At 29.2% G+C, this 14,611-nt stretch overlaps 2 protein-coding genes across 2 annotated transcripts in view; one reads left to right on the top strand and one right to left on the bottom strand.

Moving 5' to 3' along the window:
- LOC101505566 (ribonucleoside-diphosphate reductase large subunit) overlaps positions 1-3,707 on the bottom strand; it is a 5,544-nt gene extending 1,837 nt beyond the window's left edge. The window contains exons 1-14 of the mRNA XM_027335923.2: positions 3,216-3,707; positions 3,057-3,118; positions 2,868-2,955; positions 2,489-2,752; positions 2,162-2,402; positions 1,990-2,066; positions 1,709-1,879; positions 1,526-1,618; positions 1,264-1,413; positions 1,072-1,158; positions 791-955; positions 593-712; positions 206-408; positions 1-126 (exon numbers count right to left, since the gene is read on the bottom strand). Coding sequence (XP_027191724.1) covers positions 1-126; positions 206-408; positions 593-712; positions 791-955; positions 1,072-1,158; positions 1,264-1,413; positions 1,526-1,618; positions 1,709-1,879; positions 1,990-2,066; positions 2,162-2,402; positions 2,489-2,752; positions 2,868-2,955; positions 3,057-3,118; positions 3,216-3,443 — 2,075 coding nt within the window. The 5' untranslated portion in view covers positions 3,444-3,707. The remainder of the gene's footprint in view (positions 127-205; positions 409-592; positions 713-790; positions 956-1,071; positions 1,159-1,263; positions 1,414-1,525; positions 1,619-1,708; positions 1,880-1,989; positions 2,067-2,161; positions 2,403-2,488; positions 2,753-2,867; positions 2,956-3,056; positions 3,119-3,215) is intronic.
- A 7,945-nt stretch (positions 3,708-11,652) lies between these two features.
- Positions 11,653-14,611, top strand: part of LOC101505242 (uncharacterized) — a gene marked incomplete in the record, with an annotated part of 6,888 nt that continues 3,929 nt past the window's right edge. The window contains 4 exon segments of the mRNA XM_027335922.2: positions 11,653-12,394; positions 13,162-13,240; positions 13,357-13,413; positions 13,748-13,803. Coding sequence (XP_027191723.1) covers positions 11,805-12,394; positions 13,162-13,240; positions 13,357-13,413; positions 13,748-13,803 — 782 coding nt within the window.

Below are 14,611 nucleotides of genomic sequence, written 5' to 3'. Positions count from 1 at the left end.
GGTATTTCTGCAACATTCTCTACGGAACCATTATCATAGATAATCTTGTTCTTAATTGCAGGAGACCACAGTCCCATTTCCGTCAAGTCATGAAGAAGATGCTTGTTCACTACAACAAATTCACCACTGAAAGACAAACAGTTAATAGGCAAGATAAAGCACAAAGGCACCAAGATAATATAAGTAACATGGGATGGCAATAAACCTCAGCACTCTGCGGTTGTAGATATTTGAAGTATATGGTTCAAAGCACTCATTATTGCCAAGAATTTGGCTAGTAGATGCAGTTGGCATAGGGGCAACAAGAAGTGAATTCCTTACACCTGTCTTTGATATCATCTCCCGAAGCGTATCCCAATCCCACAGACTGGAGGGTGTCACATGCCACATGTCAGGCTGAAGAACTCCCTGCACATACAAAATCAACTAAGCAACCACTAACAACTTGGATATTTAGTTATTTACACTTCTAATTTTTAGGCTAAAAAACAAGATGAATATCCGTGTGCAACTGGGCTTATCTTTATAGCTACATATGCGCTTTGGACATAGAAGAAGTGACAGAAAAAAAATATCTCTCAGATGAAAATACCTTGCTTACAGGACTACCACTATATGTTTCATAGGGTCCTTCCTTTGCAGCCAATTCACAAGAAGTTTTCAGAGCATGATAGTATATAGTCTCAAAAATGTCCTTGTTCAACTGTTGAGCCTGCAATCCATATACATGTAATGTAAGCTATCAAATTTGAACTGTATGAAATTTGGCAACCACATAAAATATATTTACCTCTGGTGAATCAAATGACATTCCTAGTAATATGAAGGTATCAGCAAGACCCTGAACTCCAATACCAATGGGTCTGTGCCGTAAGTTTGACCTTTCAGCAGTTTCAACTGGGTAGTAATTGACATCAATTATTTTGTTAAGGTTTGTCGTCACTACAGCTGTAACCTGTACTTAGCAACAAACAGAACCATCACAAGACTAGTCATATAATAAGTGTGTCAACGCATGACCACACTGACATACAAATAAAATCCATCATTATGTAGTTAAATGAAGTGTACCTCTCCAAGTTTGTCAAAGTCAAAATACCGATTCTTAGAGCCTCTGCTCCCAACAAGCTTAGATTGATGAGATTCCACAGGCAAACCCTAGATAGCAAGCAAATAACAATTCAAAATCAGGAATATAGCAAGCTGATATAGAAATCAAACAAACCCATGTATAACACATAAAGTATGCCAAGGATGCCCTACCTTATCTCTTACATATCGCGGTAGTGCAATTGATGCCAGGTTACACACAGCAGTCTCTGTTGGACTTGTATACTGAATTATCTCAGTGCACAGGTTTGATGACTTAATTGTGCCCAAATTCTGCTGGTTGCTTTTCCTATTGCAAGCATCCTATATATAAAAAACAAAAAATTATATACAGTGAGAATAAAAGGTTAAGAAAGGAGCATTGAAAAAAAACTCAAATAAAAAATTAAATAAAGGTCATTGATTATTAAACCACCTTAAAAAGCATGTAAGGATTTCCAGTTTCGATCTGAGACTTCAAAATAGCAAACCAGAGACTTTGTGCCTGAACAACCTTCTTTGCTTTTCCCTGAGGATTTGGTAAAAGTAGCAAAGAGTGATCAGCAAAAGAGACATTCTTAAACATGCAATAAACCCTATTTATCAAGACCAAACTTACATCTCTCTCATACTGAGTGTACAGCTTCTCATATTCTTCACCCCAACAATCTGCCAAACCAGGCGCTTCATTAGGGCAAAACAAAGACCATTCCCCATTGCTCCTAACTCTTTCCATAAAGAGATCAGGCACCCAAAGGGCATAAAATAAATCTCGAGCACGATGCTCTTCCTGCATCAGTAACAACCAATAATTTAATGGTTGCAATTAAATGAATCAAAATTTCAACTAGGATGATAACTAAAGGATGAGAATGAAAGTAAATTGTTGGCATTTCATACCTTTCCGTGATTTATTTTCAACTCTAAAAATTCAAATATATCTGCATGCCATGGCTCCAAGTACACAGCAAAAGCACCTGTAACAATTAAATAACACATAAGTAACGAAAATCAAAAAAACATTCATTAAGTGAATGAATTACAAACAAAACTCAAAATGGTTTCTTTATACCTTTCCTCTTGCCTCCACCCTGATCAACATAGCGGGCAGTGTCATTAAACACACGGAGCATTGGAACAATACCATTAGATGTCCCATTTGTTCCTCGAATGTAACTACCATGTGCACGTATGTTATGAACAGAAACACCAATTCCTCCTGCAGATTTACTAATAACAGCACACTCCTTCAAAGTATCATAAATCCCCTCAATACTATCATCTTTCATGCACACCAAGAAGCAGCTACTCAACTGTCAAACCAAAAACAACAACCCAATTAAATAAGATCAAAAATTCACATAACAGAAAATATCAACAAAAACATAAGAATAAGTACCTGAGGCCTAGGTGTCCCAGCATTGAAAAGAGTTGGAGAAGCATGAGTGAACCACCTCTGAGACATTAAGTGATAAGTTTTAACAGCAGATTCTATATCATCCTTATGAATTCCAACAGAAACCCTCATCAACATATGCTGAGGCCTTTCTACAACTTTTCCTTCAACTTTCAACAGATAAGATCTCTCGAGGGTTTTGAATCCAAAGTAATCATAATCAAAATCCCTATCATAAATTATCTCGCTGTCCAATTGAGCCGCATTCTAAATCAAAAAACAAAAACAAGCAAAAAAAAGTGAATTTCGCAACATCATATTAAAAATTAAAAACCTAAACAAATTAATTCAAATTTCAAACGTTTAAAAACATGTTTGGTACCTTCATGATAATTTCATACACATCATCAGCAATCAAAGGTGCCTTCTTCCCAGATCTATGGTTGAAATGATTGTACATAATCTTAACACTGAAATTAAACAACCACAGTTAAATTAAGTAAACGACACCAAACAATCAGAACAAAATTATCAAAAACTCAAACACAGTTGACCCAAAAACAACACTCACGTTTCCGAAAACGACTTCTTGGTATTCTTGTGCAAATTTGAAACGGCAATTCTAGCAGCCAACTGCGTCAAACATCGAGAAAAAAATTATTAAAATTAATTAATTAAAATTATCACCGGAACAAGATAAGGTGAACCCTAAAAAGGCGGGAAAACTAACGGAAGCATAATCAGGATGGTTAGCAGTCATGCCGGCGGCGGTTTCAGCGGCTAATTCATCAAGCTGACTAGTGGTGACGCCTTTGTAAACGCCGGCGCAAACTTTCTGAGCGACTAAAACGGGGTCACAGTGTTCAGTGCTTAAACCGTAACTGAGTTTCTTCAAACGCGCCGTTATCTTGTCAAAATGAACCGTCTCTTGACGTCCATCTCTCTTCACGACGTACATCTTAACTAACGGCGTTAGTTGGGGATTGGGTTTAGGTTAGGTATTTCTTCAAACAGTTTTGGCGCAAGAGTGAGTAGTGTAAGTGATGAATATATATAGTAGTGTGGTGAGATTTGAATATTAGGGTTGTGTATTTTATTTTAATTTATAGTTGTAAAATTGTGTGGGTGATTAAATGTGTTCCCTCTAAAATGTGTGAGTTTTGAAAATTTTCCCGCGAGAGAAATTGGAAGTTGGAGGTTTGCTTCTTTTGTACGACTTCTTCTATTACTGGGTTGGGTTGTGTTGTGGTGTGGTGAAGAAGATATTTGTTATGAGGGGACCACACTCGAATATTCTTAAAATTAAATTAAAAATTGTATAAAGTAATAATGTGAGAGGCGCTCTTATTAGGTTTTGTTTAGAGATCGGCGCTATCTATTGGCGCGATTTGTCTTTTCTTTCTTCTCGTGAAACAAGAGTACATGCTACGTCTCTTTATTCTATTCAATCATCATTATTAATGCTATATTTCATTCTATTTTTGGAGTAAATTTTTATTTTAATTATAGACATTAAAATCAGATCGTACGTTAAATTGGTATTTATGAATTTTTAAAAACATTATAAAAAACATGAATTAAATCATAGATGTCGGATTATAAATATTCCATATTATAGCAATATATTCTTAAATAAAATATATAAATATATTATCAAAATTATAAATATTTAATAAATAATATAATATAAAATTGTTCTATATATTATATCTACTTTTATACTTTTATTTTAATATAGTTTCAAATTACTCCCACTCTTTTTAGTATAAAGACTAAAATGATATTTGTTATATAATTGTAAACATTAGTTTAATATTTAAAGATTTGAGATTCAGGATCAGATGTAGACTCATGATAATTAAATTATTTAATTTTAATTTTTAATGTGATATTTAAAGTAAAAATAAACAAAAAATTACATAATATTTATAATTTCATAGCACTAAAAAATAATTTTATCAAATTTTAGTATTTGGATAGTCAAAAATAAATAATTGTAATTAAATTAAGGCATAGAAAATATTATATTAAAAAAATAGACATGTATGAGAAAATTAAAGAGATCTATTATATTTTTGTTTATTTTTTATAATTTTTCAATGGTGATTATTATTAGTCCTATTATTATCATTGTTGAGATTTTAACTTTTTTGTTGTTTTTTTTTTAGGTTAATGGGAAGGTGAAAAAAGGTAATTTATATAATGATATCTTGGAATGGTGTTGCGGCTAGGAATTTGTTTTCTATGCAAGGAGAATAAAACAACTTGCACTTCCTTATGCATTATAATCACTCTCTCATCAGAAAAACTAGTGTGTAGTTTGTGTCAAATATGGGGTATATTATTGTTTCTTTTTTGAAATGTGAAAACTTAATTTATGATTATAATCATAGAAATTCAAATAACTTATAATAATAAATAGTATTGATTAAACAAAATTAATAATAATTCATTTAGTTTTTAATATGTATGATATAGCATCATAAAAACATAATTTATAATCTAGTTAATAATTGTTCATTTTATAAACACAAAATAATCTAATAATTGAAGCATCAAATATCCTCTTATTCGATTATAGGAAAAAAAATGCACAAATCTAATATATCTAATTAATAGTACCATATTCATTACACATCCATTTATGTGTGCAAAATTATTCGATTCATTTTTATGTTGATAATATTTTAAAAAATATATATTAATTTTAATTGTTTCTTTAATGACAATTACTTGGTGACAAATATTTTTGTTGTGTATCAATTGTACTTTCCACAATTTCTTTAGCGAGTAATTTTTAAAAAAATATGAAAAAATTATAGTTTGAGCATTATAATTGTTCTCTTTTTTATTATAGAATCAAAAATTATAGTTTGTGTATTTTAAGTATTCTCATTTTTATTATCCCGTATATCATTTTTTAATTAATTATATAATTAATATATTATGATTATTCTTATTTTTATTTAAAAGATATAAAAAATTAAATTTTAACTAATTGATTAACGATAAATCTTAATCCCGAATATAAATTATATGTTTTTAAAAACTTCTTTAACAACTTATTTCTAAAAAAATAACATGAAAAAAAAAAGTATGAAAAATTATAATTAATATATTATAATTGTCTTGTTTTTATCTTGATGATATTATTAAAACAATTATTCCTCATACAATTTATATATTAAATTATAATTAGTATATATTATGTTATAATTATTCTTATTTTTATTTAGAAGATATAAAAAATATTAGTTTTAACTAATTGATGAATAAAATAACATTGCAGTATTATTAAAATGAAATTATTTATTTTTCTATTTATATTATAGTTAATTCAATTTTTTATTTTAATTAATAAATTATTTTATTTTTTAATATAGTAAAAATATAATTACCACTAATGGAGGTTGATTCTAACGTCGAGAGCTAGATTTTTACAATAAAATAAATATGAATTATAATTCTCACTAAAAAAATATATTTAGTACTTGACACACCTCAAATAAAATTATAATTACTAAAAAAACTAAAAACAAAATATATAATTACTAACGATGAATTAGTCTAAGCGGTAAGAGATTTATACTACATTTAGTACTTGACACACCTCAAATAAAATTATAATTACTAAAAAAACTAAAAACAAAATATATAATTACTAACGATGAATTAGTCTAAGCGGTAAGAGATTTATACTCCTTAAGTAATTTAAGATGCATTGCACCCAAATTACAAAATAATATTTTTAATGGGTATAAAATGTGCACCTCATTCTAAACCTAAAATCACATTTTGATGTGGATTGAGTTATTTGAGACCTGCTAACGACAGGCCCGTTAGACCATTAAAATTGGCTCAAACGCCGGTGGTTTCTCGATTTTTATTCAGTTAATCAATTTTTTTTTGGTTCTCTTACTATTTAATTTTTATATTGTTTTGAACCGAATATAGGTTTGGTTTCTGGTCCAATTAATTTAATAAGTCGATTTAATTCGGTTTTAATTACCTTTATTTTGACATATTTGAGTATTATCAAGTATAATATTAATTGATTTTAACTCTAATTATTTGGCTTATTGTTAAATTTGGATTTGAGAGATTGTGAGATTATCCACTAATGCTATTAGAGGGAGCCAAATATAAATTTATTTGTAAGTATAAGATATTTCTCTACCTTGGATTGGGACATCATCATGTTACCCTAAACTTTTGTTATTCAAAAAAATGTAGAGTTGACGTTGCCTTCAAAATTAATTATGATTTAAAATTATGATTTGTAGTTTTTGAATTCAAACTTAATTTTTACAATGATATTTACTTTTACAATTATAGTTTTTGAATTCAAACATAAATTTTGTTTGTAGAATATTACGAGTCATTTTGATTGTCTTAAATAAAAAACAATAGACAAATGAATTAATTTTGAGATGACTAAAAGTTTGATTTAGATTGATATAATTCGCACTCCGTTCACTCAAAAGTCATTAAGGCCATAACTCGAGTTGAAGATCATATTGAACTGATAACTTTAATATCGTTAATGTTATAAATATTAAGATATGAGTATTTCAATCACTTTAATTTTATTAAATTTATAAGTATTTTGTTGTTTTAAACTATTAATTTGAGTGTTTGTGAATTTATTCATAATACTCATATTTTTTAGTTTTAATGAATATGTATTTGTGTTTGTTCTATTTGATATATTATATTAATTTAAATAAATAAATATCGTTTATTAAAAAAAAATATATTATTCACATTCACCCTTCTATAAACTTTTGAGTTGGTCATTATATTAGACTAAAAGTGATACGTTGTCCCATCTTTGAATTTCTGCCCAATAACCATTGTTTGCTGATAACCTATTTGAGAGCTCTTACAAAGAGAGTAAATTGATAATTTTACTTAATAATTGTTTAAAAGTATGCCTAGTGTATTAGCGTACACATGGCCATGGTACAGGTATATTTAATGAAGGAGATATTTTTACATCGAAGTTTCACATTAATGTAAAGTAAACAATGCATGTAGAATTTGATTAATACCGTTTATATTATAATGAAAGAATAATTTGAAATTTGAATTATATTAATCACAAAGCATGAGAACCGCCTGCAAAATTTTGCAATCCGGCTTTTTTCTCATATTAATTATTGCGACCCGTCAATAGTCTGAGAAAGAAAAAAAAGTAAGAGTTTGTTTGATTTATATCTCAAAAACTCTATTTTAGCATTTTAAAATTTAAAAACTAAAAAATTTGTTTCTCAAAAATTCTATTTTAGCATTTTAAAATTTAAAAACTAAAAAACTTGTTTGAATTACTTATTTTTAAAAATTGTTTTGTAAAACTATTTTTAATATTATACTTTTTAAAACTAAAAAAATAAAACAGATAAATGGTGTTTTACTTTTAATTTTTTAATTTTTTTAACTCTCTAGTAAAAAACTGTTTCAAATATTGGAAATGTCAAACAATTCTTTTTTTTTTTAATTTTCTTTTTAAAAACAGTTTTCTAAAATTTGTTTATAAAATAGTTTTCAAAAACTAAAAAGTAAAACACAATCAATCAAGCCCTAAATTAGGATTTCAATTTGTGTTTTGGTTACACAAAAGGATAAAAGGATAAAAGAAGAGAGTTTTTTTAATTGACTTTACTTTTTTCTTTAATTTGCTAATAAGTTAATTAAAAAACATTTTAAAAAATGAGTTAGATACCATCATTGTTAAAACATGCACAATGACACCTACAGTGACACGTGACACGTTTCTATTTTCATTGACTTTTAGAATATCATTAATATATGAGGACATAAATTATGCACAATCAATATAAATTAGTCATCTATCATTGTATTTTTGTAATCATTTAAGAGAATAAATACTTCATAAATAGTTGTGACTGTCTGTTTATGTAAAATAATTTTACTGATAGTACAAATCTATTAATCTCTCAATGTATTATTATTGATGATTTGATTAGGAATCAGTTTGTTTTTCTAGTACCTAAAACAAAAAGTTTTTTTATTTTATTTTAAAATTACAATTTCCAAGTTAAAGGAGATGTATTTGATTGAGATTTCTAATAGATTTTAAAAGACTTATTAGTTATAAAACAATATTGTTGTATTCCACAATATTTTTAACTAATATAAATAATTATGACGATATTCAATTAGAATTGTTTTAACAATATTCAGAATGTTTAGTTTGATAGACAGATGTTGAAATTATTTGACTTAATACTACGTCCAAGTTCTAATTTAAATATTATAATTGTTGTGTGAGTTTATTTACGATTTGATATAAATTAAAAAATTATTGTTTTAACATTGTAATTAAATTAGGTGATATTTAATTAAGATTTTTACAATTTTATGATGTGGTTTGGTATTGAAAAATCTACGTATTTTAATGGGTTGTTTTGTGGAGTGGATTTTGTAAGAATTTTTAGTTGCAATATATTCTTTCAACAACTACACCAAAACACTTAGGGTTTGTTTGAGTGTGTTTAATTTTTTAATTTTTGAAAATTATTTTATAAAACTATTTTTAAAAATAAATTTAAAAAAAAATTGTTTGCTAACTCTAATTTTCTAAACAGTTTTTGAATAGAGAGTTAAAAAAAATGAAAAATAAAAACTATTTATCCGTTATAATATTAAAAATAGTTTTATAAAACAGTTTTTAAAAACAAGTAATTCAAACAAAATTTTAAATTTTTAAATTTCAAAATATTTTATAGAAATTCCACTACCTTTACCGTTTTGTTATTTCTTTCATGCTGGATATATTTTTTGTTGAAAAATCGTCCCAGGCAACACTAAAAATTAAAACCAAATACTTGTTTCACTTCTTAAAAATTACATAGTTTTATAGTTTTCATCGGAGACGTATAATTAATATTCAAGATATCACATATAACAATAATAACTCTTAAATATTGATACAAATTTTTTAAAAATAAAATTGAGTTATAATTTTTAGTTGATCATAAAAATAAAAATAAATCGTTAATCTCTCCTTGTTAAGGATTTTGTTGATATAATAAAGATAGCTAACATGATTTTAAATATGTGAAATTTAATTTTGTGAGAATAATTATATTTTTATTAATGAAAAAGTGTCTACCGATAATATTTTGTTATAAAGTGTTATAATAACTTCTCTTTAAAATTCATTGAGTCTTATAAATTATTATGATCTAAATCATTTGAAACGCAAAATATTTTTTTTTTAGTTTTTTAAATATTTTAAAAGTCACTAAAATACTTTAAATCTATTAAAATTATGTTTTTTTTTTACAAAAATTGTCTTTTAAAATCACAATCTAACGTAAATTACCGTCTTCCTCAAAAAAATTGACTGAGCAACCTTAAATCGTTCACCAAACCTAATATTAAGCGATGCTGTATTCTTTTAAAACATCAAGAGTAGAGAGGAGATGAATTAAGAACAATATGATATTTTGGTTAACAAATTGGTTTCATTTGTGTATGGGAATAATTTAATTGTGTATGAAGAAACGGTGGTGTGCTAGTAAATAACACACAAGGTTTACGGGGCTATGTTGTAGTCGACACCCAATAAATTATTGAAAGAGCTCACGTCGGTGATGTGGATTATGCTAGTGGTAGTTATCATATTTGCAAATTGATTTTTCATCTGTCGAATCACTAGCTATATCTTGGTTGTCATGGTAAATAGAGCTCAGTAAAACAATTAGCTTCACTGAACTATAACCGTGCGAATGAGTAATTTGACATGCAAACGAGTTATAGTAGATTATGGGTCAGACAAATTTGCAACTGTAGGTATATGTGAGTTTTACTTGTTGGATGTAGGTGAGAAAAAATAAATCCGCATTTATTCGAATTCAATTATTGAACTTAAATTTCTAAGTACAAAAATTCAAAATTTTAGAGTGAATTTATTGGTGTCACTTAAACATGATACCACAAATATGATAAATGAATTGTTTGATACAGATTTACTAAACATTTACAAAAAATATTGAAAGTCAAATAATTTCATTTTTTAACTAAACACAAAATTAACAAAAAGTAAAAATAAACCATCTCAATAAGAAATAAAACGAATACTACTCAAACGAATCGATATGCATGAGCTACAAACCTGCATTAATAAAAAAAATCGCATAGGTTGATGCACAAAATGGTTGGAATTGAGACTCTAAATTGTAGACTCGATTTTGGATGGTATTACAAAATTGAGCTTAAATCCACTTATGCCGTCGATGCTCAACCTTAATGATAAGGGTGTGATTGATTCAAAAGAGAGGAAAAAAATTATTTTAATAAAAAGAAGAATAGGCGAGAGAAGGGAAATATAATAATTTTTAAAAGTTAGAAACAATAAGATTTAATCTAAATTATCGACAGAGTTTCAGCCAAAGAAGTATTAAAAACAAAAAAGATACATCGTTCGAATTTTATTTGTTAAAATATTATAACACTTTATTTTATTTGATCTATGATATAGTCAATTTCGGTTTTCTTTAAAAAAAAAATTAAGATACATTTATTTACAATATTATCATTAAAATAGATGTAAGGAATAACACGGAGAACCATGTCGGTTAGCTAATCATAATTCCAAAATATTATGTAAATGTTACCGATAACTCTACAAAATATCTCTATATATATTACTAATTTTAATTAATTTTATAATATGTATTATTTTTGTTTATTATATCAATTAGTAAAATAAAAAATATGTGTGTAGAGTGTTGCATTATTACACCTAAATTTTTCTTCTTCACTCATATACAGGATACAACCTTCCAAATATTTGAAAAAAAAATATTTTGATATATCAATTTTAAAGTAGGGTAAACAATTTAAAAGTAGAATATATTCATATATTTTGTATTATAATTTATATTTTAAACTATTTAAGAATTTAATTAAATACTTAAACTCAATTGATTAATAATAAATTATTTATAAGAATGTTAAATTTAAATTATTTGTTATGAGTTAAAAAAAAAAAAACTCTTCAAAATTTAACTTGTTGTTTTTTCAGTAAAAAAAACTAGATTTTTTCTATTTTTAACATACGGACGCTTGGCACTGTTACATGACCCTTTTACCGTTTACTATTTAGCAAGAGTTCAAAGCGGAGCAGCCAAACAAACCCTTTCTGTCTTATAGGGAAGAGTTAAAAAAAAATAAAAATAAAAATAAAACCTAATTGCTAAAACCCTAGAATTTCACATCACAGTTCACACCACCACGAAATCGCTTCTTCATCACAAACTGTGGAACAGAAAATTGAAGCTAGCTAGTAGCAATGGACTTCGACGAGTACGAGTACTTAGAGAAGACGGTGGAGGAACTGCCGGAAGACAGAGATTCATCCAAAAAGAAGAAGACCGACATCGTCGACAACAAATCCGAGAGAACGTACCGGAAGCGCGACGTCGATGACGATCTTGACGCCGAGGACAGGAGGAGCAAGAGGTCGCGTGGTGACGAAGAGAACGGCTCTAAGAAGGATCGCGATAGAGAGAGAGACCGCGACCGTGAACGTGACCGCGACCGCGAACGATCCTCCGGCCGCCACAGGGAAAGGGAGAAGGACGGAGAGAGAGGTAGCAGAGACAAAGAGAGGGAGAAAGACGGAGAAAGAGGTGGCAGAGACAAAGAGAGAGGCAAGGATGGTGAGAGAGGTAGTAGAGACAAAGAGAAGGATAAAGAAAGGGATAGAGATAGGGAGAGGAGAGATAAGGAAAGGGAAAAGGAACGAGAGAGAAGAGAGAGGGAGAGAGAGAAAGAACGAGAGAGGGAAAAGGATGAAAAAGAGAGACCAAGGAGGAGTATGAGTCGTCCTGAGAGAGATAGAGGAGACAGAGAGCGAGATTTCGAAAACAGAGATGGCAGGTAAAAATTATAATTTCACAATCCTTTCATATTTTTATTGGTGTTTGCTCGATTGAACCTCCAATTGGTTTGAATTAATAAAGAAAACAATGTTTGTTGTTGATGTTATTTACTGTTATGTGATTGCTGAATTTCGGATACTGTCTACTAGTAAGTTTAACTTGAAATTTATGAAGTTTTGTCTGTGTTGGAACTTGCAATGGATAACAATGTACTATTATTCGTGTTGTTGATGTTAAATGCAATCATTTTGTTTGTTCTTATATAATAACGAGAGGTTGAAATGTGATGCTAAACTAGGTATAACGCCATTAATAAGTTGCTGTTTGGTTCAACTGTTCAAGGTATTAGTATATCATTAATGGATCTCGGTACCTTTCGAGGGATTATTCCTGGCTCCCAGCCGGGGATACCAGGATACCTTGGGTTCACCTAAAAAAGGTATTATTATATCATTAATTTATTGTTAATGGGTTGCAATGCCAGTACGGTGTTATGATACAATCCTTACTGCAGTCTTGGGTAATTTATCTATAAAGAAAAATACAGCAAAAAGTCCTGACCAGAGATCCTGGCAGGTATACATATTATTACATACATGGACAATTAAATAAATTACATGACATTACTCTCTCTGAAAGATTGGGCGCCAAATTGGACTCCAATATGGACAATTGATATATGGAACAAATTATACCATCTAAATGCCAAATATGGACAATTTCTATTCGTTTTTTCTAATAGCTTACTTTTAACTTGACTTGCAGGAGATTCAGGGATAAAAAAGATAATGTGGAACCCGAGGCAGACCCTGAAAGGGATCAGAGAACTGTTTTCGCCTACCAGGTTGATTGTTGGCTCAATTTTTGTTTGTTTTTAATCATATAAATTTATAGGTAAATGATATTGGGATATTTGGCAATGTTTTCCTTATGATTTCCTGTTTGGTCTGGTATTCACAGATGCCTTTAAAAGCAACAGAGAGAGATGTGTATGAGTTCTTCTCAAAAGCTGGCAAGGTCAGTTGCTTTTGGTTTTAACATACAGTGACGACTTATTACCATTACTGATGGTCTTCAATTACGATGAACGAAAACAACTGTATAGAATTTACAAGTATTGCATCTATAATGAATATTTTTTCCTATGCTTTCAGTTTTAAGCAGGGTAGCAACTCTGTTGTGTATAAATAGTCTGTTTATATGTTTTTTAGCGAATAAGCAGTTACATCATGATATTTAGATTGCCACGTGCCCACAAATTGGGTGGCTGCATGCTTAACGTAGAATGCTTACATCTTCATCTATACAGAATAGTTTCTCCTTTTGTAAGTTTAACGTTCTTTATTTTCAGGTGAGAGACGTCCGTCTGATCATGGATAGGAACTCAAGACGATCTAAAGGAGTTGGGTATGTGGCTATGCACTTAGTTGTTAAACAATCTTTGTTTTTTATGGATGTGCTCTTGTGGTATTAGAATATTAACTTCTAAGACTCATGTTTGACTGTATTATTCTTTAATGGACTAGCCATGGCATATTGATGAGGAATGGTGGGAATACCCATCTCTTGTGTTTTAATTCATTATGTGTAAGGTTAAAGACATAGTGCTTATTTTCTGTTCGGTCCTATTTCCAATTTTCCCCCATACAATGGTATACAACGAAGATTTCATTTGTATGCCGATGACCGTTTTTTCAGTTTTCCTCCCTTTATGAATTGGAATTTACTAACATTGGTTGTGGGGCTTTTTAAGGTTGATACATGAGAAGTTCCCTTCTTTTCCTTCTTGCTCTCTTATGTTCTTCTCCTTTAATTTGTTATGGGAGGAATATTTCTGGGACTCTAGGTGAGATGCTCATGGATTTGGTTCTTTTTGACTTTAGGAGTGATCTGATTAGTAGTCGGTTACCATCCTACCACTTAGGCCATCAGCCAAATTTTAGCTGGGTTTCTTTTCATAGTTCTTTTTGCGCACACACACACACATATCTAACAACGGATGCAAGGTACTGTTGCCAATCTTCCCATTCTAAATGGTTCCCTATCTCTGTTCTCATACAATTTTTTCTTATTCCATCTTGATTGTCATGTTGATAAGTATGTATGCTTTAATTTTATATTTATATTATGACAGACTAACATTTTCTTTACATGAGTCAGATACATCAAATGAAACTCAGCTTGAGCTGTCTGCACATGAGTTTTTGTTTCCCTA

The sequence above is a fragment of the Cicer arietinum genome, chromosome 6 (genome assembly GCF_000331145.2).
Source record: "Cicer arietinum cultivar CDC Frontier isolate Library 1 chromosome 6, Cicar.CDCFrontier_v2.0, whole genome shotgun sequence".
NCBI lineage: Eukaryota > Viridiplantae > Streptophyta > Magnoliopsida > Fabales > Fabaceae > Cicer > Cicer arietinum.
This window is presented reverse-complemented; position numbering and strand designations above follow the sequence as displayed.